Below are 23867 nucleotides of genomic sequence, written 5' to 3' on the forward strand. Positions count from 1 at the left end.
ACTCTTACCTCTAGCCCATGGGATACCTCTGAGTAGGTCTTACAAGAGGTCAAAGTTGGCTGTTCTGATGTCCAGGGTAGGAATACTACTTACTGCATTGCTTCTTCCACAAGTTGCATGGAACTGACCTGACAGTGTCTTTACTGTATGCTTCACTGTAGAGCTTCACTCTATACCCATTTTGACATGAACGTAAGCAAACTAGTTTGACCCCCCATAACCAGCTCAGTGAAAACACTGATCATTCTTGTTAAAGCTTACTACAGTAGTAGAATGAATAATGAGAGCTATTTATGATTACTGTTAATTTAACTTTTCATCTTACTCAGTTTTTTCTATGAAGCAGCATAGATAATAGAAATGTAGTTACTGTATGTATTTCTATTTATCTATATTAATCTAAGGATTTATTTGTGAACTGTGATCTTTTCTTCTAGAGTAGCCTCCCTTACCTATTAAATTAGAATGGCACTTTTTTTTTTCCCAGATCTTCCTTGGTAGAATGTAACATACCAGTTGAGCATTTGGCTTTATGGCTTCTGGCAGACTTGGGAAGACAGTAAACGTACAGTCCCATCATCTTGTTCCCAAAATGTGAAACTCCATTAACAAACACTTTATTGTTGTATGTTATGTTCTTGCTGTAGTGTGGGAGGCTTTGCTGTTAAAACCACAGTACAGTTTCTGCACTAAATTTCTCAGCGCATTTTTCCTTCTTTAAAATAAAACTAAAGGAAACAGTAAATGTTTGCTGGAAGGAAGTAAGTTTCCCTAGAGGGAAAAAATGATTTTGTAAAGAATTCCTCAACATATTCCATTCATTCTGAGGGAAGAATGGATGTAAAAAAATCATGAAGCAATCAAAACTTTGACAGAGTAGAGAAGCATCATCCAATCAATGGTTATGAGAGCTGTGCTTGCCAGCATATTCACTCGCTGAATTTGATACTGATAGTATTAAATTTCTGTTTTTTAGGACACAGCCCTAAGGATTTAAGCAAAGCTGAAGTGTTAAAGAAAGATGTGTTCTGGTGCTTTGTAGAGAGACAAAATGTGCTTTCATTCTATCAAATCTTAGTACTACGAGTATTAACTGATTTCATTGGTGCTTAACAGTGGATCCGTGTGAATCAGAAATCAGGATTATGGTCATGCCCTTTACTGAAACTTTGTCTCCCAGAGCTGTGTTTTGCAGCATGGTACACAAATTACAAAGAGTCAGATAACCATTGCTAATTAACAACAAAAATCTTTTTGAAGACAGAAGCGTGCAGAGGGAAATGCCCTTCTCTAACATTAAATTGTAAGAAAATCTGTTGGAGAGAGATGCTTAAAAGACTGGCTCTGTATTACCTACAAGGGGATTTCTTACATAAAAGTTTTAAATGAAAGGATGCACTGGTGTCAGATAAAGGTTAGAACATTATCCTAATTACAGCTAATTTATATCATAGGAGTGTTTGCTCTTTCAGCCAGCATCACAAAATAACTTTTTTTGCTGTGAGCTGCAAGGATCTGACTGTGAAGTACCATAAATAGAAGAACTCCACTATACTTCTACCATAAATCATAATTTGAAAAAGATCTTTGAGGGATGTAGAAGATGCCAAAGATGGCTGTGACTTATGTTGGTTTTCTGGTGTGTGGATGGGCACTGGAATACTATGTAGCTATATTAGATATTGAAACTAATGAATGGTTTTGCTTGGTCATGGCCTTTTGGTGAATTCAGTGTCAGGTAGCATGCTGTTCCCTGATTACCTGGGTTAGAAATGCTGAAAGTTAAAATTGAAATGATATTTTGTTGGGGGGGGGGGGGGGGGGGGGGAGGGAATGGAGGGATCTTAATCTACTTAACATTTGCACAGATTTAAAATTATTTTTGTTCCAAAGGCTCCTCATTTGTTATATAATGAGTTGGTGGACTTGGTATGACACTTAATGAACCAAAGTGTCATTTTCAAAAGCATAAACACTTGTCTGGCTCTTGTCTGAGTGAAGCAAGCAAAGTATAGTTCCACTAAACCTAAGTGTCTATTTTTGAGAAGACTGTGCTTCCTTATGCCTGACTTCACTTGGCACTCTTCTTTGCAGAGAGAGTGGATAAGTCAAGGAATAAAGAGATTCTGGGTACTGACCTTGCTTTCTTCTAAATAAAAGTTGCTGTTAAGGTCGTAGCTGGAGCAGACTGGTGGGCAGTGACCAAATACTTGTAATGCTGCCACTAGTATATGATTGCTTTGAAGACAGTAGCCAGGTTGAGACTTGTCAGTCCAATGCAACTAAGATGATGAAGATAGAAGTAGGCTGAGAGCTGACACAAACTTTTTTGAAGTTAGTTTCTTCTTCCAAATAAAATCTGGTTAATTAGCATCAGATTTAATGGATTTTCTATGATTTTCAAGTTGAAATAGGGACTAATGAAAATATGGGAAACAGCAGTGTCAATTCTTTCCAACTGATTGTGAGAGAAAAGAAACGTGCTTCCTTTTCACAGCAGCTGGATTGCTTTGGGACAAGGGTGTCTTCAGTCTCTGCACTGTTTTCTATACAAAGGTGCCTCAGACTTTGTTAGAGCATTAAGGTCCTACTGCAGTTTGCAGAAATGAATTCTCCTGACACTCTTGTCTTTTTAGGTAGCTGTAAAACCACTATCTTGGACTTACTGCATGTATATGACTGGAGCCATTCCATGCACTTCATGCTAGAAGTAATACTTTGATAAATGTGTATTTACTACTCCTTTAACTTTTTTTCTGTCCCTTTTTGGAAGTTTTGACTCTCATTATTATCATCCAAAGATTAGTCTCCCAGAAGATAGCACACACGCACTTAAGCTTGAGTTATGGACGTATTTGCATAAATATGCAGTTTTCAGTACTTGCACATTTCTATGTACAGTGCAAAAATTAAAACCCCTTAAAGCAAAGTGTAAGTTATCATGATATCAAGATTTCAGTCAGTTAAATAATCAAACATCTCTACTGTGTTCAGCTCTACTTTCCTTTGTCTTCCCCGGAGAAGAAGGATGTGTTTGCAGCTGATGCTTTTAATGTATTTTGTTGAAAGACTGAATTCTGTTAGTAACGGCGATTTCATCTCTAATTCCCCACCAGACTACAAGATTGAGTAATTCTGTTGAGAGGCTTTCCCCAGTGATTGGCCAGTGGAATCCCTACTGGTTTGTTGGCAGGCTTGTTAAAGGAGCAGTTTTCAAATGTACTTCCAGCAAAAACTACCAGCAGCTGAACTTAATGTTAAGTTGTAGTGCATAACACGTGCTGGATACAGCTGCTGTATATTGTCAGCTTGCGCTCACTTTTGTAGCAGACTGAACTGAATGAGCATCTAAAGGTATTTTTCTGGCCACCTGTTGCTTTCATACATTACGCCTACAGAAACTTACCTCTGCTGAGTATAAATGATTCAGCTGTATTTCTTTGCTGTATGCAGCTGGAGAAAGATGAAGAACATATCAATACAAAAAAAAAACCACTTGGAAGAGGACTCTGTTACAGCACGCCAAAAGCCCCATCAGGAAACTTTGTTTGGATCAGGGCTAGGATTAAGTGAATACATTCAGATCAGAAAAGAGAATTTAGATAAGGGTCTGAACCTTCAAAGGAAACTTATGCTAATACATGCATTTTGTCATTGTCCAACTTATGGTGGTTTGCTGCAGTAGATTGTAGCTGGCTGTAAACCTAAATCTGCTCAGAGGCAGGATCAAGGCCGTTTTCATTACTTTTCAGACACGACTCTAAGGACTGTAGACATTCAGTATGCATCTGATATTTTTAACTCTTTTTAGTGTATTAAGCAGATTTATCCACTTTTGAGACTGTTCCATTTATTCAGGGATGTCTTCCTGCAATGCCAATATGTTCAGACTGTAAACTACAGGAGTAATTTTTAGTGGTGAGAAAAAGATCTAGTCTTGACATCCAGTATACATTATCAGCTTGCTTCTCAAATGACCCTCACCCTGAAATGGAGGAGTTGTAGTCAGGGTGAGAATATTAATCTCCACCTTTTGTACTTCATCAGTCATCACATGAATATGAATCCATGTGTATAGGAGTTAAGTTTCTGCATGTCATTTGTTCATGTTTCTAGATTTTTTTTTTTCCCATCTCTGCTCTACCTGTCATCTTCTAACTGTTGTTTCAGCTGCCCTGGCCCTGTACATATGTTTCTCTTGACACTTTGCCTTTATTGCTGATGCATAGCATAATCTAGTTATCCTTTAAGGTAAGTTTAAAAATGAAGGATTACTGAACTCTTCAGTAAATTCTGTAGTTCTTATAAACTAAAATATTGATGTTCATATTTAGCAGGTATTTTTAAGTAAAATGTAGAGAGCTGAATCTATGGTCTAATGTCAAAGCATGGTTTGTCTTCAAAGGGTAAAAAAAAAAATAAAATATCAGTGTTGGTAAGCGAGATTTGACAGTTCTGTTGGTTTCGTTTTGTTTTTAAAAAACAGGGTTATTCAACCTTGCAGTCTGGTCACCATCACGAACAGAATTTAGCCTTTCAAGAAAATACATGAAAAGAGTGCGGAGAAGGCTTTGACCCTGTTGCACTTTTTGAATTTAAAAAGCTGTTAGAATCAAACAGCTTTTGATCGCAAGCAGCTTTTGGCAGATTTACAACATACAACTTAAATTTAGGAACATAAGACAGGGAACAATCACTAGCAGGAGCTGGGGCATTAGTCAGTCTGTGGCATTCTGGTCTTCCACTGTAATGGGATTGGTTTTTTCACCCTCTTCAGGTGAACCGAAGTTCAGTAGCCTCACCCAGTTCTACAGATTTCTTTAGTTTAGGAGACTATATCCCGTGTCCCTAATCTGCAATCTTCACCTTTTCTCCATTCTTTTTCCTTTTTCTTTGTCCTGTCCCCACTTCCTATTTCCCAGAAGAAGTGATGATGTTGAAGTTCACTATTTTGATGCCTTTTGGCGTAGCAATTTTTTTTTTCTCTGGCATTTTTAAAGATTTCTGATCCACGCCTGTAAGTTTCAGTTGTGTTATTTCTGATGTTAACGGATGCTTCTGTGAAGGCTGTTCATTGGGAAATCTAAGCCAAAAGCAAATGACCAACAATGGTGGTTTACTATGGGCTATAATTAATGCAGCTCAGTTTTCCACTCTAGCAAAATATCGCTCTATGTTTTTCAGGGTTGGTTGGTTTGTTTGTGAAATGCTCTAGAAATTTTCATATGCCTTTTAAGGACTGCTAAATGGTGTGCAGTGTTTCTTACTCTGATCTCCTGACTGCACGCTGACATCCCAAGGGCTGGAGGAAAGGGAAAAGATACGAGGCCAAGGCAGAAGAAGTTTATACAGGGAGTCAGTCCATGCTGGGCTTGAGCTATTTAAATACACTGCTTCTGTTTGTCTTGTGCGAAGCTCACCAAGAAGTGTTCAAAGAACACCCATTTTTTCTCACCATGCTTTAACCACATGGCAGGAACACAGTAAGAATGTTGCTGTAGTCTTAGCTACCTCTGGTGCATCATATCTGACACAGCTAGGACTCTTGTGTGTATTTTGCTGTAAGTCACGTGTTCTTGCAGGCTCTGATTCCTGCTGTAGATCTCCAGCTCACCCATAGTCTTCTCCCTATCTTCTTGCTTGCCTCAGCTCTCTGACAGATGAATTTTCTGGCCTAAATATGATTCACCCTTGTAGTGCCCTGTTCACGCACATGTATAAGTTATTCTGTTTTGAATGTTGCCCTTTGCTAACACAAAATAACAAGAGAAAATAAACTGTTCTCCTCCCCTCCTTTCTTTTCTGTTCACAGAGAATAGTGACTGGGAAACAAAGTGCAAGATCAACAGGCACAGACCAGATGTATAGAAGGGTCTGAAGGGAAAGGCTGCTTGATACTTAGTTTTGCATGCTTAACAATAAAATGGTTCTTTCACTCTGAAATAAATTTAAAGGGGAGCAAGGTTCAAAGTATTCAATTGAAGTTTCAGGAATAACGTGATGCTTTTCTGGTTCTTTTCATTTTCAAGGCCTATATCAAGAGCAGCAAAGCTTACTTCAGTAAGTCATTAATAATACGCATTTTGTTATTTGTGTAGCCTGTTACATTGCAAATGAGGTTCATACCACTGAAGATCTGAGCATATAGCTGAAAGAAAAATTGGCACTGTGGCTACTATTGAGCCTGAAGTGTCACTGATCCAATAGTGTCAGTAAGTCAGTCTGCTTTGTTAAAAGAAAACAGCAGTGAAGACAGATCTCTAGCCAACGAAGCATCTTCTACGTGTGCAGGATGATTGAGGTAGAAAGGCATATCAGGAAATTACCTAGTCCAACACCCATGCTCCAAGCAGAGTACTTCTCCAGGTTAAGCAATCCTAACTCTAGCAACCTGGTCTCATATGTCACATGCTCCAGCCTGTTATTATGCATACATCACGCAAGCTATTCCTATAATTTAGCAACATGTCTGGAAGCTGTTTCTCCTCCTATTACTGGAGAACAGAGAAATGTTTCTCCTACTGGTAGGAGTCATGTCTGAGTTATCACAAGAAGGATGTTTATGGAGGCTGTGTTCAGGGCTTCTAGCGAAGACAGCCTGCCCTCTCTACTAAAAAGTATTGCTGATCACAGAGGTTGCCAAATCCACAACTCTGACCACAGGCTACAATTTCTTGTGTCTTTTGTGATGTGCTCTTGTGTTGCGTCTCTGATTCTCCACCTTCATATCAACCAAACATCATAAAGCTTTATTCAGCAACATGTTGAGGGCTGCAACGTGGTGTTCCCCAGCATCTCATTTTCAAGCTCTGGGCACAGCATGCTGCAGTGCTCTGCTAAAATTCTGATAGGACTCAGTCTAGAAGTAACTGCATTATGTTGGTGCATCGTTATGGTGAGGGAAATAAAGCTGAATTTTTAGTCAGAGTTTAGTAAAAATCAGTTTGGTTTATTTGTCCATTTTACTGTATGTGATTGAACAGAAATTCCCCCAAGGAGGAGGGAATCTCTTGTGTGTGTCTTTGAGCCAACACTATTATTTTCTGTATAACGGTTGCTGTTAGAGAAATAAATGTTTTAAGGCAAATTCTTGTTCACATTAGCAGGCATGAAACATAATATGTAGATTCAATGCTGCTTTTGTTGCAAGGGAGTGATGATTTACATGGAGCATTTTGCATCCACTAAGTGCTCCAGGATTCAAACTTGTCTCTTTTAAAGGAGAGAAGAGAAGAAATGTTTGTTTTTTTTCCTAGTGAAGTAAAATTGAAAACCAGATAAGCAGCAGGATAGGAGTGCCACAGGAGTTTGTTCACATTTGCAAAGCAAAAACAAAAACGTGGAAGGCTGAAACGGAAAACGATCAACTGCAACCAAAGCATTTGCTGCCTGTTTGCTCTGAGCATAATGTGCAATTGGCCTTGGTCTTTTAATTATAATCCATAAAGATGGCTCTGTTCCCTACCCTTCCTTGAGCTTCCAGGAGTACCAAGTGCTCAGGGCTTGGGCTGTTAATGCTCTAATTGAAACAGCTGCTCTGCTCTCTGAGTACTTTATTCATTCACCTTCAGAAATGTTGATGGATCTGTGGCACGTTCTGTGCCTTTACTTAGATGTGAATCTCAAACACGGGCACTTACTAGATGGTGCTAATGAGGAGAATCTGTTATGGCTTTCAGTGCGCTGTTGTAATCTTGGCTTTTAATGGTAGAAGGAAAAGGGAAGGGGTTGGGAAAAGGCTTATCTTAGATTGTAAAACTATTTGGACTAAATTCATTCTTCCTACATGATCAGGCATCCTAATTCTCAGTTATTCTCAATGACTTCAACTTCAAGTGAATATAAAACATTACTAGACAAAAAGGTCATCATTCTTATATTCTGTACTGATTTTCATTCTGAGCTCTTTTTTTTTTTTTGCATACAGAGAACAGTCTTTGCAACTTGTGCTGTAATTGAGCAGAGCATTGGGAGGGGTCCATGGGAATTCATTAAGGCCCCAGGCTCATGGTTGTTCTTCAGCCATTTCTCTTTGCCTTACTGCAGTAAGAGGGCTAAATCGCTGTTAGTGGTTTTGTTGAAGCCTGGAGACTTGAAACCAACAGAAGGTTTCAAGTATACCCATAGTATAGTTTCTCAGTATATCTTCCTTTTACTATTGTTTTTCTTTATCTTTGTGTTTGGCTCATTTTTGAATTGCTGTCCAGGAAAGAAGAGTTTGTCATCATGTCAGATGAATGCACTTAATTGGTTGAAAGTCATCCTTGTGTGAGCTAATGGCAAAGCTGGGAGTAACATGGATGTACTGGGTAGTGCTGTGGTTTAGATGCAATTACTGACTAAAATGCAATTGCTTGAATGCTCTGATGGGATTTTTGCCTAATGGCCAGAGTTCAGCATATCCTGAGACCGTTTACCCATACAAAAAGGGTTGTTCAGAAGCATTTGAACTCTTAATTACCCAGAAGCTGGTTCACCCAGGAACAACTTGAAAATGCATAAAACCGTTGAGCTGGGTAGAGGTGAGAGCCACTGTGGTCTAAAGGCTAGTTTTTATTCAACAGTATTGATTGCTCATGTCAGATACAGAGTCTGAGAGCTTTGTGGTTATGTTTGTTAAGGAATATTAGAGGTCATTGAGAGACGTTGAGGATCAATAAATCTAAATTTTGGTGAAAGAGGCAAAAATCTTACTCTGAAGCAAGTACTCAGACAGTACATGTGGGAGGAAAGGGTAGAACAAAAGGGTTGAAAAATTTATCATGTCTTCCAGGTCAGCCTGCAGCTTTCAAATGACTGTTCTGTTCAGGAGAGGAGGAATAGCAAGGAAACAATCCTAGGAGGTAGTGCATGGAGAAATCTTCTTGATGTGATGTGAAACAGGTGATTAATGTCAAGTAACCTTAGTACTGGTGTTTCTTCCCAGCTTATTTTACCTGTAGGTGAGCTGACAGTATGTCAGCTGCATGGCTGCCATTCGTATCTGCAGCCTTTGCTGTCTGAAGCACTCAAAGGTTGTTGCATCTTCGTATAGCAAAACTCCTCCTTGTTCAGAATTAATATGTGCAAAATAGGGCTTATGTCAGACTTAGAAATGACACCTAGGTTAATTTGGCCTTTTTCTATGGGGCTGGATCTTTTTAACTTAGCCTAGCCTTACGATATCCTCGGCTACCAAGTCTACAGTTTTATACCTGAGTTCATAGAAACGTGTTTCTAAATTCACCCTGGAATATCACAGCAGGGACCTTTCTCCCCATTCTCGCTCCTAGTGAGGGAGTCTGAGGATGGTTTCATTTTCAGACTTTGCTTAATGTGAGCGAGCTTGCGAGAGTCCTTCCTGTTCTTTGAGGCTGAGGTCACGTCTCTGAGTTTTCTAGGACACTGTCTCACGTGGTCTCTTCCCAGCATAAGCTATCCCAGCAAATGTTATTGTAGTTACTGATGAAAAAAAATAAATGAATAAAAGGCTTACTGAATTTGAAAAATAACGGCGTTGGAAGGACTTGCTGTATTTTGAGAATCCATAAAAGGACGACATGGTTTTGTTATTGTGAAACACTAAAGACAGCCATCACCTTCATGCTGTTTTAAAATCACTTCTAAAAAACACCTTCAATTTCCGTGGCCGTATTAACCCAAGGAAGTGAGCTTCTTGGTTTAGGTACCTTTTATTTGACTGTGGGAAACCAGTAAATTATGCTAAAACATCTTGTGGAGTCTGTCTGCTAGGCATGTTTCTCGTCAAGACTTTTCCTATTTATGCCAAGAGGAAGTGTACGTGCCAAATGTTGAGACTAACAGGCAAATGTGTGCCATGCTAAATAAAACATCCCCGTGCTCCAACTTCTGGGAAGCTGATATCCCAGAGAGTGACTTAAACATGTATTTCTAGGCAGTGGCAGATGTGGACGGCTACTCCTGGCTTCCCTTTGGGGCATTCTTTGCAGCCTCTTAGCGTTCTGTTTCTTGGAATTTTCCAGTACTAAACAGGGGAGATCTATGGGACAGAATGGGCTCAGTGTGTGTGGCAAAAGCTCGTTTCTTTAGCCAGTATTTCTTGAATTTGGACCTATACAGCAGGTACTAATCTCACATACATTCCAAATCTGGTAATGCAGCGAGCACATTGTTATCAATTATGATAGTACTGTAGTGATTACTGCAGTGCTGAATGAAAGCTGTGCGTTTCTCTCACTTCAAAATTGAAATTTCAGCTGTTAAGTAGTACAGTCTATTCAGCCTCTGATGTGCCATTTGCTCTGGTAAGCAGATTCCATTTCTTTGAATACAGTGATAAAGTAATTGTTTTACTTGCTCTTTTTTTTTTTTCATTAAGGTTTTTCCCCATTCAAATTTCAATCATACTATTCAGGGAACCCCTCTCCTGCCCAATAGTGTAACTGTTATAATACCTTGTATATATGCAATAATAGACGTGACTTTTCTGTGTTGCACCCCTCATCTTCTCCAATTCAGATCCTTCCTAATGAGTCATTTCTTTAAGAAGTCTGTTGGAAGGAAGTAAATTAAATTGGGAAAGGAGGTTGTTTATGCGGAAGTCCACCTTCCTTCTTCACTCCTGCAATTTCCTCTCATGCTACCCTTCATGTTGCCTATCTATAAGTTAATCTTGTACCATGCTTTTTAAAATTTACTTATTTGCACCATACATTGCACACCATGCCCTCCATGCAAATCACAAGAATGGGTGGAAGAATCTTCTCTGAATCATATGTCCACCCTTGTGTTTCCACTAAATAGTGTAGTTAGGGGAAAGGTGGCATTTGTTGAGGATTATCTTCCAGTCTTTTTTTGTGGGAATCTCTATCTTTTTTTTTTTTTTTAATTTTTCATTTTTAGATCCTGACAGCTTTGTATGGCTTTTAGGAGCCTCTTACAGGAAGCTGGTGACTGTCTTGTTGTGGGTGGGAATGCCTGGAGAAGATATTCAATGAACCTTTCTGAATTTTATGATCCAAGAGTTCTTTCTTTATCTTTCTTTGGGTGTATTGATACTTAAGTTTGAAGTCCAGGTTATTAAAGCTGCTAGATAACTGCAGCATATCCCTAAAGGATACAGAGTTGAGCACAGCTGTTCTCTCAAGTAGAAACTTTCCTTTCATCCACTCTTTCAGCCTTTGAACCTAACATTTTCCAAGTGTTAATTCCAGCGTGCAGATGTTGAACAGGCACAATATCTGTACTTTCCTTTAGTTGTGTTATGAAAAGTCATTGCTGAGCGCAGAGGTAAGGATTCCTATTTAATTGGTCTCCTACAAGCAGCTATTGAGAACTCAGTTATTTCAGAATACCTTACCACTGTACTCTTCTTCTCTTTGAAGAGACCTCCTGTCTTCCTCAAGCAGTGGCCATATTTGACTGTAATTAACATGAATAATGTTTCACTTTTACTATTTAAAAAAAAGAAGGGAACTACTCTTTGGTACGCCTAAAAAAAAAAATTTGCAATGATGTACATTCGTTGAAAGAATGGAATTTCCCTATGATCCTCAAATACAATTAAATTACTCTCTGAAGCATGGAATTTAATTACTCTCGCTAGAAGCAGCATGATGCAGTGGATTGGGACATAGGAATAAGTATCATAAATTTTCATCTTTGATCCTCATTCTGCCATCTATTTATTGAGTGAGTGAATGAGTCATATAACCTTTCTGTGCCTTCTTTTCATCCACCTGAAAAATGAGGTGTTTGATTTCTTTGCGAAGGAGCTGTGGGATGTGTATAAGAATGTAAAGGTGTAATAGGTTATATGAAAGCTAAGTCTTGCTAGGGCTGCCTTGGCTTGTATACTGCAAGCAGTTATTGCAATTTGGTTTCATAGAGTGAAATCTCATTTTTTGGCAGTGGTAGCTTCATTAAAAGAAGTGTAATCAAGCTCATGGGCAGACAGGGAGAGGACTACAAAAGGAGATGACACTGAAGAGCCATTGTGCATCAGAAAAACATGCTGAGCAATAGCAATATTGTTCTTTTCTCATATGCATACTATTTTTCTTTAACTGTGAAGCAGAGTGCCCGGTGATAAAGATGACTTTGCATTGTGGACTTTCTGCATTGCACATCAAGAGCTTTCTTCTTTAATGCTAAAAATTATGTCTTGTATTAATATACACTGACTTTATTTGTTGTCATATTAGGAAATAGATCCTTTTCAAGATTAAGTATATCATCATCCATCAAATTCAGGCTCTGATGTCTGTAAGTAATTTTAAGATGAGTAAACTGAAATAGATTTAAAATTGATAATTAAAAGCAATTACAAAGCAGTGCACTGTATTGTTTGAACTAAACAAAAAAAACCCATGGTACATGTTATTTTTTTTCTCCTTCTGTCTCTTGGAATTATAATGGCATCTTCAGAAAAAAATTTTCCTGTTTGCTGTAGCCTAAAAAATCTAGTCTGGTTCTTTGTGCAGTACCCATTAATTCCTATGGGGCAAGTAAGTCTGGAGTAGTGTGGAGGCAAGATTAGAGCCTGCTGTAAACTCGTTTATAATTATACAATTGCACGAAGGATGGAGAAAGTTATATTCTTTCACCAGTTCGTTTGGTAAAGGGGGAAAATTCTCTTTTGGATTTCTACGAAAATATATATATATATATTTGCATTTAATCCTGTCCTTAATAAGGTTTCATTCTCAAAAGGCAGCTTTCAATATCTCACTTCCTTTATCATGCCACACGTGGATTTTGATGTGAAATGCTCTGATGCAGACCCTGTTATCGGTATTTAACTTTGTAATTTCGTGAAATTTGTTGAACGCTTTACCAAGGGTAGAGTAAGTCCTTGCTTAGGTAGATTCCATTTTCCTCTCAGGCATGCCACAGCAAGTGTTTCTGACAACAGAGAGCATAGATTTGGGGAAATAAAATCATACTGTAACTCAAGTATAAGAAATCTTAAATTCTTTTTTTTGTGGGGGGGGTGGTGTAGGGTGTTCAGTGGAGTGAAGATAGGAGAGTACAGTACAACTTGAATTTAGAGAGCTTTTTTCTTAAGTTTAAGTAGTCTAGAAGTGATCTTCTTGTCTCTGCCTCATGATAGTTTTTCCTGGAAGTGCTCAAGCCACACTGTGACTGGGGAGTGACCATACAGCTCTTTATTTCCCAAACTACGTTTTTAGTACATTTAGCCCACATTTAATGTATGTAAGGTAATGAGATTTAGAATTGGATTTTTGTAGAGTTGTTTTTTTCGTTTCTTTTTTTGGCTAGTTGTTTGCATCTTCTCATACGATTAAGACTTTTGCTTTCAAATTGGCCCCTGAATGGAAGAAAACAGTGGCTTTATCAGAGTAAGGCTGGGATTACGTTCATAAATGAAACAACGCTATGCTAGGGACCAGTGCAAACCCCGCAATGGATGTACGTGAAAGCATAGATGGTAAGGCAGGTGCCAGGCTGGCTGTCAGCATGGAAATTAATTGCATCTTCCATATATAGATGGAAGTCTGGGAGATAATCACTAAGATGCTTGCTATATTTGGGATGTGAAGACCCAAGTCCTAAAGCTTGCTGAAAATTAGCACTTTGAAACATCTCTTTAGCACAGTGAAAGAGCACCCAACATGTATAAATATGTTGATTGGATTCAAAAGCTATCAAAATCATTTATCCATGAAGACAGACAAATGGGGGGACACGATGTTTTGGCTTGAGATTCTGCCTAAGAATTCAAGCCCATCTTTTTATGAACTCACTGCTTCTAAGAGAACATCCTGGAATGCACTTGCAATTAGTCACTGCTTTTATTACCCAGAGCAGCATGCATCATGGCATCTAATGCATTAGAATATTGATTCAAATTAATCAGTAATATGTTACTCCTGAAACTTCATGCTATGTGACAACCAAAACAGTGCGTAGATGATAACTTAACTTCTGAGAGTTATTTTCCATGAAAAGTGACTTATGCTTCTAAAACTGGGTAACTGCATGTGAAATAGAGGCAGGGGAGCATAACCAGCAAACAGAATTATGAACAGAAGGTCAGAGATAACACTAAGAAGAAGGTGAGGTCAGTGAGAAACAGTTCACCTTGTTCAGAACCACTATGGTTTGTTTCATCACCTAACTCTTTCAGGGCTGTGGAAGTTCTATGTTTCTAGCATACCGTCACTTTCCAGAGTGTAAATGAGTCTACAGATGGATACTTGGAAATTCAGATCTTGTACTGTGGTCGGTTTCTGTCAGCAGCACTTTGTGGTTTGGGGAACAATGATATAGCCTTATAAGAGAAAACACTGAGTGTAGTCCAGACTTCTTTAAGCAACAAATTCTCTCTAGTTAATATATAAGTCTGGGCTTGTCCGAAGTCTAAAAATACATGGTTCCACTATTCTGAGCTATTCTGTCACTGAAGACAAAGGTGCTATAAGTTTGCCTAAATCTATGCTTATTCCAGATTTTAGATATCTGAGCCAACTTTTCTTACCATAATTTCAGTGGAAGTTTTGTTGGGTGGCTCTGACCTGCTGAAACAAGACTGAGAAGTGTCTAATCAATGCATTATAGTGTGTTGCTTTACAGCCTAAAGCATTACATTAAGATGTTAAACTATGGTCTTATCTATTGCTTGTGGTAAAGATATCATCATGGCTGTTATGGCTGATGCTGTGGTAAAAACAGGCTTTGCTGTTGAAGGCTGTGTGGAGATTATAGCTATATGCACTATAACTGATGCATTTGTCCTTGCAGTGTCAGCTTACCAGTCTGATTGATCATTCTGTACACTGCTTGGAGGTTAAGCAGAGGCTAACAGGAACAATCTGTTATCTGCTATAACTTTCTTTTGGGAGTGAGGTTTCACAGAATCACAGGATGATTAAGGTTGGAAGGTACCTCTGGAATCGACTTGTCCAACTTTGCTGCTCAATGCAGGGTCAGCAAGAAGAGGTTACCCAGAGCCATATCCAGTCAGGTTTTGAACGTCCGAGGACAGAGGCTCTGTAACTTTTTTGAGCATCTTCAATTGTTAAATTACCCTTAGATTAAGCAATATTTTTCTTGTATTTAAATAGGATCTCTTCTATTCCAATCTGTGCACATCGCCTGTTGTCCTTTCATTAGATATCACTGTCTGCCTCTCTTAACTTGATACCCTCCTGTAACATAAAAACACTGACAAAATCCTCTGTGAGCTTTCCCTTCTCCAAGCTAACCAATCCCAGTTTTCTCAGCCTCTCCTCGTACATCAGATGTGCCAGCACCTTAATAATCTCTGTGGCTGTCTGCAGGACTCACTTTGGTCAGCTCATGTTTTTCTTGTGATGGAAAGTCCATTTGGCAAAAAGGCATGGCTAATGGTTATGCTGAAAAACCGGTTTGTCGCTGAGAATCTTCTTTATCAAATAGTGTTATTGTGCTCTTTCTATCTGTTGTACTTTCCATGGAAATACATAGATGTTGCTTTCAGACTGACCTACATAGATCTTGCTGCTGCCAGAAAGCTTGTATTAAAAGATCTTCAAGTGACTGTGTTTCTGTTACATTCAGGGTGTTGTATGGAAAGATGTGGAGATCAGAGTCTCTATTCTGCCATGGAATGACAGCAGAATTGATTCTTATCTTCATTTGACCATGGGTCTCTGTACTGATCCAGTAGCTATTTCAGTGTCTCTAATAAATCTACCAGTTAGTATCATGTGGACACAAAAATAAACGATCTGAATGAGGAAACGGCCTAATACTTTGGAATTCATTTCACGTGAATCTTTGAATCTCAGGCAGTCTATTGTAGAAATTGGTTTGAATATATTTTTTTATGAATCTGGACTTGAGTGAATCTGCCTCTTCTAGTCTTGCGTTGCAGTGAAATAAAATACCTGCTTGGCAACAGCTCTGGGAGTTAATAAAGCTTCCGTGGTAAACTATGAGAAGCCTGAGAATTTCAAACTAAAGTTATTGCGCCAGTAACTCAGAAAAGCAATTCCTAAAACTCCTGGCACATTTATCCAGAGGGTTAGCAGTAGCACAGAAATGGAAATCATTGTTGAGAGCCACTGCGTACTTGGAATTAAAATCCATCAGTCTTCTGAAAGTGAGGAGAACAATTTTTGTGACGTATAGATGCTTCTGTAGTTCATAACAAAAATTAGATCTATGGCTGTTTTCTATCCTATTTGTAGGGAAATTCATATCCTTAATCCTCGTAATATTCCTAACTTGGGATGACATCAAAAGAAGTAATGCATGCATAGAGAAGCTAGGCATTTAAACCACTTTCAGTGCTTCATTTTATTTAATTTCAGTAAAAATGGAGTTAGCTATTTGGATGAGGGGGATTGGAAAGGAGAGGATGCTAAGCATCGCCTTCTGAAGCTGGAACTTCAAGTATAGAAGTCAGAAGAATGTGGAAGATAGAAGATTCATAAAACTTAGCAGTCTTCTTGTTGGAATTGGAGGGGAGTGGAGAAAGAAACATAGTAAACCACAGGAAAAGAATCAGACTTTCTCAGATGAGTGTTGAACAGTTAGCTATTGTCAAGGGCTTTCTTGCAACCCTTGCTTAGGACTTTTATTTAGGTCCTTAACATACCTGTTGGCAGCTTCCTTGCCTGATGGGAATTTTGTCATATTGAACAGGGTGTAGTGACACTGCATGTTTCTGCAGAGAAAAATAATGTGTCTACTACTGCTGGGACAAAGAAAAGTCTCCTAGCTATTAGTGGTATAGGGTTAGAGATTTTGTATTGATCCTCGCTTGTAACAGGCACAAATAGTTGTTGGTGCAAATGGTGCAGTGAGGGAAAGGCAGGGAGAGACACACTCATGAACATACATAACCCATTACGTAGTAGGATGAAAGGAGTTACTTGGTAAGGAAACATTAACAGTGTGAAAGAGCAACAAAAAATTTGTTGCCTTGACCAATTATGTTAGCAAAAATGCTCAATATTGAGTCTTTAAAATCAACTTAAGGAGACACAGTAAGTTTTTGTTCTCATCTTAAAATTTGCAGTTGTATCAATAAAAGATGTTTTGTAGTAGGCTTTATAATGACCCGTTGTCTTGTTTATCTCCAGTTACAGTATGCTAAAAAGAGATGGGTTTTTTTTGGCTTGGTGCTGCTTTTTTTTCATGTAACAGAAAAGAAGAATGTAGTAGTAGATTAGTAATGACTTGAATGGATTCGCAGGGAATTTCTCATCTCTGTGTTTATGGTGGGTGACCAGGCAGCAGACAAACCAGCGTGAAATGGATGACGGTCATTCTGTAGCTGTTGAAGCTTCCTGTTGGAAGGCATCCCTTCACAAATGGTGTCATTAAGTGTTTTTACTGGCAGCCTGTGCACAGTTCAGGAAAAAAAAAAAGTTAAATGGGCCAGAGAGCATTACCATTGTTACTTTATTCATAAAAGTTGTCAAGTTGGAAGGGACACAAGGATTGAGCCCAAGTACTGACCCCATACAGCGCCACCCAAACCCTATGGCTGAGGGCACTGTCCCAGTGCTCCCTGAGCTCCGGCATTGGGGCCGTGCCCACTGGCAGCCTGTACTGTGCCCACCACCCTCTAGGGAAGAGCCTTTCCTTCACCCCCAGATCCATTTCCTCAAGGCAGCTCTCCAGCTGCTCTCATCCCCCAGTCTGTACGTATATCCAGGGTCACTCCATCCCAAGTACAGAATCTGGCACTGCTCTTTTTACACTTGTGCATTTGGCGACTGCACAGCTCTTTAATGTGTCTAGACCTCTCCGCAAGGCCTCCCCACCCTTGAAGGAGTCAGCAGCTCCTCCCAGTTTATGTATCATCTGTAAGTTTACTTAGTACACATCAGAGGCCTATGTCTAGATCATTTATAAAAACACTGAAGTGAACTGGCCCTAAAAAGGAGCTGTGGGGTAACCTCACTAGTGGCTGGTCACCAGTGTGATGTAACCCCATTTAATGTAACTCTAGGAGCACATCCCCTCAGCCCATTGTTCAGTATTGCATCAAAGCTTTTCTAAAATCACTAACAATTACATCTTCTGTCTTCCCTTGGTCAGCTAGGTGGGTAAGCCTGTTGTAAAGGTAGATTAAGTTGGTTAAAAAGGACTTTCCCATCATGAACCCATGCTGGCTCTGACCTTTGACTGCAATACCTTTCAGGTGTTTTTCAATAACTCCTAGCATAATCTTCTCTATAGCATTACCAGACACTGAAGTGAGACTGACAGGCAGATAAGCGTTACAGCACATTCAGGAAAATACAGATATTTATATTTTTACTACCTGTGTTTAGACATGTCTTGCTGGACACAAGAGTAGTCAGATGTTAAATCAGAGGTGATGTGTATGAACCAGTAACTGAGCATCTAGGTGCAGTTCTTGTGCTGGCGGGCAAGATGTCTCAGATGGAGCTGCAGAACCAGCTGATTAGACAGTAGAAAATGGGCATTAAAGAAAGCAAGCCCATTCTGACCTCTTACATCTCGGAGAGTAAATTAAGCTAGGAGAAATGGTATGTTTTAAGTTGTCATGCTTCCTGTATGTTACCTGAACCAGCGGTGCAGTGCAAGCCTTTGAGACTGACTCATCGCCTGAGTCTGACTCTAACAAGCTTTGCCAGCAAGGAGCAGGGGGAGTGATACTTAGAGAGGGTATGTGTGTGTGCTACAGATTTCACAGCTTGCTTTGCAAAGAAAATTAAGCTTCCTTGAAACAGCAGGCTGACGTTTGCAAGAAGTTCAGGAGCAAAGTGTGACAGAAGAGCTGCTGTTTAGCTGGCGTTCCCACATTTAGCTTTTTGGAAATCTTGGTGCTTAGAAGCTTGGTTTTGCAAAATCCCTGGGAGGGAAGTCTCTACTGAGAAGCACTGTGAGAGGATGGTGGTGGGGCTATAGTATGAGTGCTACATGTGGGGCTGCTTCTCTGGAGGCTTTGGCCTTTGTAAAGTGGCCTTTCTTATCGCTCTTCTCCTTTGTTGTTTCCTCTTGCTGTATGATGAGAGCAGATGGGAGCTGCTTCAAAGAAGAGTTGGACATAGAGAGAAACCATTTCGGATCTCATTGGAGTACGTTACTAATGGGAACAAGAGCATAGCAGCTGTGGATTCCTTTGCAATGAAGAACTGCACTACAGGTAATGTACCTTATTTTTATTGTTTCTGTCTTACAATGTTTTGGTGTCTTTTTTGAGAGGAAGATCATTTCTGGCTGTTAAAGAACTGTCATGGAATTTAAGTTTCTTGTTGGATCAGTCATTTAAACAAAAAGTAGGATACCTTCTAGGGAATAATTTTGCTAATGTTTTATTAGAGGTTGTTAACCTCTTGAAAGAACCAAGATATTTTTTTCCCGTTTTGGAAAGAAATAGAGAATAGAGAACTAGAGAAATTCCATTTTGGAAAACACAGATGAGTTATCTTCCTGGGTTGCGAGATGCATATCCTGACCACTTCACTTTCTGCAGCAGAAGATAGAACAGATGAGTGGTGCCTAGAAAGATATCTTGCAAGCCATCTTATGGATGTTCCTGGTAATAATTTGAGTCATTTTTTTTCTTGAACTAGTATCATGAGCTTGGTTTTATAAAGTGTGCGTTTCATTGGAAATGTTCCAAAGCAGTTATTGCAGAGTTACCCCTAAAATAGCTCAATACAGGGCATGAAATTTTAATAATTGATAACCTTAATGGGAGTTACCTTCTTAAATACAAGCTTAGTTATCAATTTAAGTATGTAAATTTAGTGCTTTGTGTCAGAAGCACCTGCGTTTTAGTTCTGCCATCTTTATGGAACTTGTGAATCATACTGAAATCTTTAGGTGGTGTGTCAGTGAAGAATGTTATTACTTCTAGCACTTAACACATTACCTTTTGTCATTTTTATTTACTGGGAATACTGCAGAGCTACACGTCCTCCTTTTCAGCCTTCTAGAACAGGGAGACTTGTTGGAGAGTATATGCGGTTTTGGTTATTTATATTGTTTTTCACAAAGACAAGTTGTATTAAGAGGCTTATTGCACTGTCCGTATGTAAAGATGATCTCCAGGCTCCAACATTGAATGGCTTGACTTTGTGCTGGAAGTGCAAGGTGTATTCAGATAGACTGCACCTACTTTTCTACTTACATACAAAACACATCTTGATATCTCTGTGAGGATGAAAATGAAGTGTTTCGACTCTGCAAAACAAAGTAAATAGGACAGAAATTATTGAAATCCATAGTGTTTGGGAATATCTTGCAATAAGCTATGGGAGATGTTCACCTGTTGTGAAAGTACATAGATTTTTTTGCTTGGAAATGCCTGAAGGAGAGCCATCAGTGATGGTTAGGTGCTGAGGACAGTGCACTGTTTGCTGAGTGAAAGATTAATGTTTTAGTGAGACTTTTGTTAGAAGCTCACACCAATACAGGGCACACAATCATAGAAGCACAAAATAGTTTGGTTTGGAAAGATCATCTAGGTTCAAATCCCTGCCATGGGCTGGTGTTGTGGTTTAAACCAGCAGGTGGCTAAACAGCCCCTCACTATTAGGAGCTGAGAAACCGGGATGGCTTTGACTCTGTACAATGCTACTCAGCAGCAACTTGAAACATCAGTGTGCTATCAACATTATTTTTCTACTAAAACCAAAACATAGCATTATACCAGGCGCTATGAAGAAAAACAGCCCTGTCCTAGCTGAAACCAAGACGAAGGTTTGGGTTGGAAATATCATCTAGTTCCAAATCCCTGCCAAGGACTGAGACACCTTCCACTGTATCAGGTTGCTCAAAGCCCCTTCCAATCTGTACTAGAAAACTGCCAGGGATAGGGCATTTTCAGCTTCTCTGGGGAACCTGGTACAGTGCCTCATCAGCTCACAGTGAACAATTTCTTCCAAATATCTAAACCTACTTTGTTTTAGTTTGAAACCATTACTCCTTATCCTGTTACTACCCTCTCAGTCTTTCCTGTGGATCTGCTTTAAGTACTGGAAGGCATACGTAAGGTCTCCTTGGAACCACCTCTAGAGTAAATACATCCAACTCTCTCAGCCTGTTTTCATAGGAGAGATGCTACAGCCCTCAGAGCTGAACTCAGTACCCCAGGTGAATTCTCACAAGAGCAGAGGGAGAGAATTGCTGCCTTAGATCATTTAGATACACTTCTTCTGATGCAGCCCAGGATATAATTGACTCTCTGGGCTGCAAGACCATTTTCACAGCTCATATTCAGGTTTTTTTTTCTAGCAGTACCCTCCAAATCTTTCTCTGCAGGAGAAGAAGCAGTTCTGAAGATGACAGAATTCAGTTGCTGAGGCTGTTAAAGTATATTGTGAGCACAGAAGGACCAAATGTCCTTTTTTATCTACAGATTTTTAGCAGTTGGCTATCCTTCTACTCTGTTTACAGTACAAGGTATATAAATAATACCACTAGGGAGTAAACCCACATTGTTTTTTCCGTTAGCTGAAACTGTTAAGTGTTATGCATGCAAATAAATATGTGGTACTGTGCACACTTACTAGAAAGGAAGTAGTAATGGGCAAGCAAGGTAGCACCTGAGGCTTGGGAAATAGGGAAAGTTACATGAAAAGATTCATCTACATCTAATTTTTCTTTAGCTGTTTGAGGCCTCTAGGCAGTTTAGGCGATAGGATACTTTAATGCCACTGAAGAGTCCAAAACATACATGAACTTGGGAAAGAAACATCTGAGAAACAGTACTAACCCTTCATCCTGACTCTGCTAAGCCTTTTAAAGGCCTTGTACACGATTCAAAAACAAATTAAGGGGTATTTTTTTTAGGAAATTAGGCTGCTGTTTCCGTGGTTGAATATGGATTTGAATCTAAATTAGATGCTAATAGGGGCGTGAATAAGGTGGTGGTTTGGGGTTAGAGTTTGCTTTAGAACATGGAGAATTCCATTTTGTGAATTCTTTCATCAAGGAAAAAATAGGATTTTTGCATCTGAAGTGGAAAAACTAGAAGTATATTTGGAATGAAAATTAACAAATTAAAAATTCTGGTGCTGATCCTGAAGCTTTCTATAATTCTGAAGTTTAAAATTCAAGATTGAAATCCTATCTAGCTAAAAAATATTGATTAGAAATAGATTTCTAATTCTCTGTGCTTCCCTTTCTTTTTCATTCAACAGCTGAGAAAATCAAAGTGATTTCTTACTTGAATATCTTCACATTATCCAATTTCTATATATAATTGGTCTTGATCAGGTTAGGCTGATAGGAAAAATGAAAACCCATGCAAACTGAGAGATTTTATTTCATTGTTGGTTTAATGCTCAGGATGAGCAGTAACTGTGTTTGGTGCATCTCTTGCCATTGCTGTACATCACCACTATTATTCTCATGCACGTGATCAAGCTCTTGGACTTTTTAGCATCTTTCTTTTTTACATAAAGCTTTCCTGAGGCAAGGGATTAGATTCTGATTAGGAAGCTCCTATTATCAATAAAAATGCTGCTTGAAATTATACAGGTTTGGGATCGGGTCAGTTAACAGACAGCATTGCCCATAGTCCTACATCCAATTGACTTTCAATTATTGTCTTATGCAGATTGTGCTTGTCAGTGTCTAAAACCTAAACTATTGATTGTCTAATTTTCTTTCTTACAACATACTATTTAAATAAGTGCAGTAATCCATAGCAAAAAATAAAACATCAGGGAAGAAATATAACTGTTTAATGTAAGTTACAAATTTGTTCCTTCTACAAGTAAAGTAAGTGGTACAGTGGCATTTGATAGTTGATGGTAATTTCTAGTAATAAAAATAGAGCTAATTTCCTAAGTAATGTATTGACTTATGATATTTAATGGGTTTCTTTCTATTTTTATTGCTGTTGTAAATTAATTAGTTTGCGAACTTATTTCCAAAAGTCTTAATTAAAGTACTTAATAGTAAGCACAAGTAAATTACAAGACGTTGTTTAACTTAGCAGTGCTTGATTTACCAATTCTAAGTAACTTTTAAAGTAAGGACCATGAAGTTCAAATGCTTCTAAAACATGTTAAAGGTTTAATGATGCTCTGAGGCTGTTAAAGTAGTTATTTCAGACACTCACCATGTCCAAGAGAAAGCACTTAGCTTTCAGGTTTTCAAGCTTAGTAGGCAACATAAAAAACGTATTTATTTTCAAGTGGGGAGAGAATGTGTGTTGTTGATTTCTTAAGTTAATGCTTCTGTCCATTCAGCAATAGCTTTTTCAAGAGATACTAAAAGTACATAGAAATACACTCATTACCTTCAGTGCTGGTAAGTAGTTCCGTAATGATCTTGTAGCTGCAATACTCATGCAAATTTCTGAAAGTTGAAGTTAAGGTTATACTAAAAGCAAAAGCATTGATCCAAAGCAAAGAAACTGTCAAAAGAGAGAGGTTTTAAAGACCTAAAGGTGATTTTACTTGGAAAAGAGATAGTGAGGGAAGAGTAAAGATTGCAGGCTTGAAACATATATGAAAAACTATGGTGACTGCCAGATAGAATTTTCCATGATTCCTTTTGATAAATAGTATAGCAACAGACTTATGCATTGACTTAGGAAATCGATAAGGGGTTTTTTTTTTCAAACAAGATTGCTTATGTATCTAAAACATTACTAAAATTAATTACACATTTGTGTATTCATACAGTAACTGAATATTTATCATTTTCCCCATATATACTTGCTTTCTGCATTTTGTCTTATAAATTAACTGTCAGGTTGTTGTGGTTAGCTGAACTCAGGGAGATACCAGTGAGAATGTTTCCAAAATGAGTTCTTGATGCTTTCTACTGGAATACTACCGAGAAAAGTTAACCTCTTCTAGACCAAAGAAGTAGTATCATACAATCATCGAGTATGAAGAATACTTTCAACATTGTCAAGTCCACCCGTTAACCTGATCTACCATGTTTCACTGCTAAACCAT

General features: G+C 38.7%; 1 protein-coding gene across 1 annotated transcript in view; it reads left to right on the forward strand.

The window, feature by feature from the left end:
* Positions 1-23867, forward strand: part of LOC124416957 (ALK tyrosine kinase receptor-like) — a 251107-nt gene that overhangs the window by 171612 nt on the left and 55628 nt on the right. Inside the window, exon 5 of the mRNA XM_046939073.1 lies at positions 18963-19090. Coding sequence (XP_046795029.1) covers positions 18963-19090 — 128 coding nt within the window. The remainder of the gene's footprint in view (positions 1-18962; positions 19091-23867) is intronic.

This window comes from Gallus gallus, chromosome 3 (assembly GCF_016699485.2).
Source record: "Gallus gallus isolate bGalGal1 chromosome 3, bGalGal1.mat.broiler.GRCg7b, whole genome shotgun sequence".
Taxonomy (NCBI): Eukaryota; Metazoa; Chordata; class Aves; order Galliformes; family Phasianidae; genus Gallus; species Gallus gallus.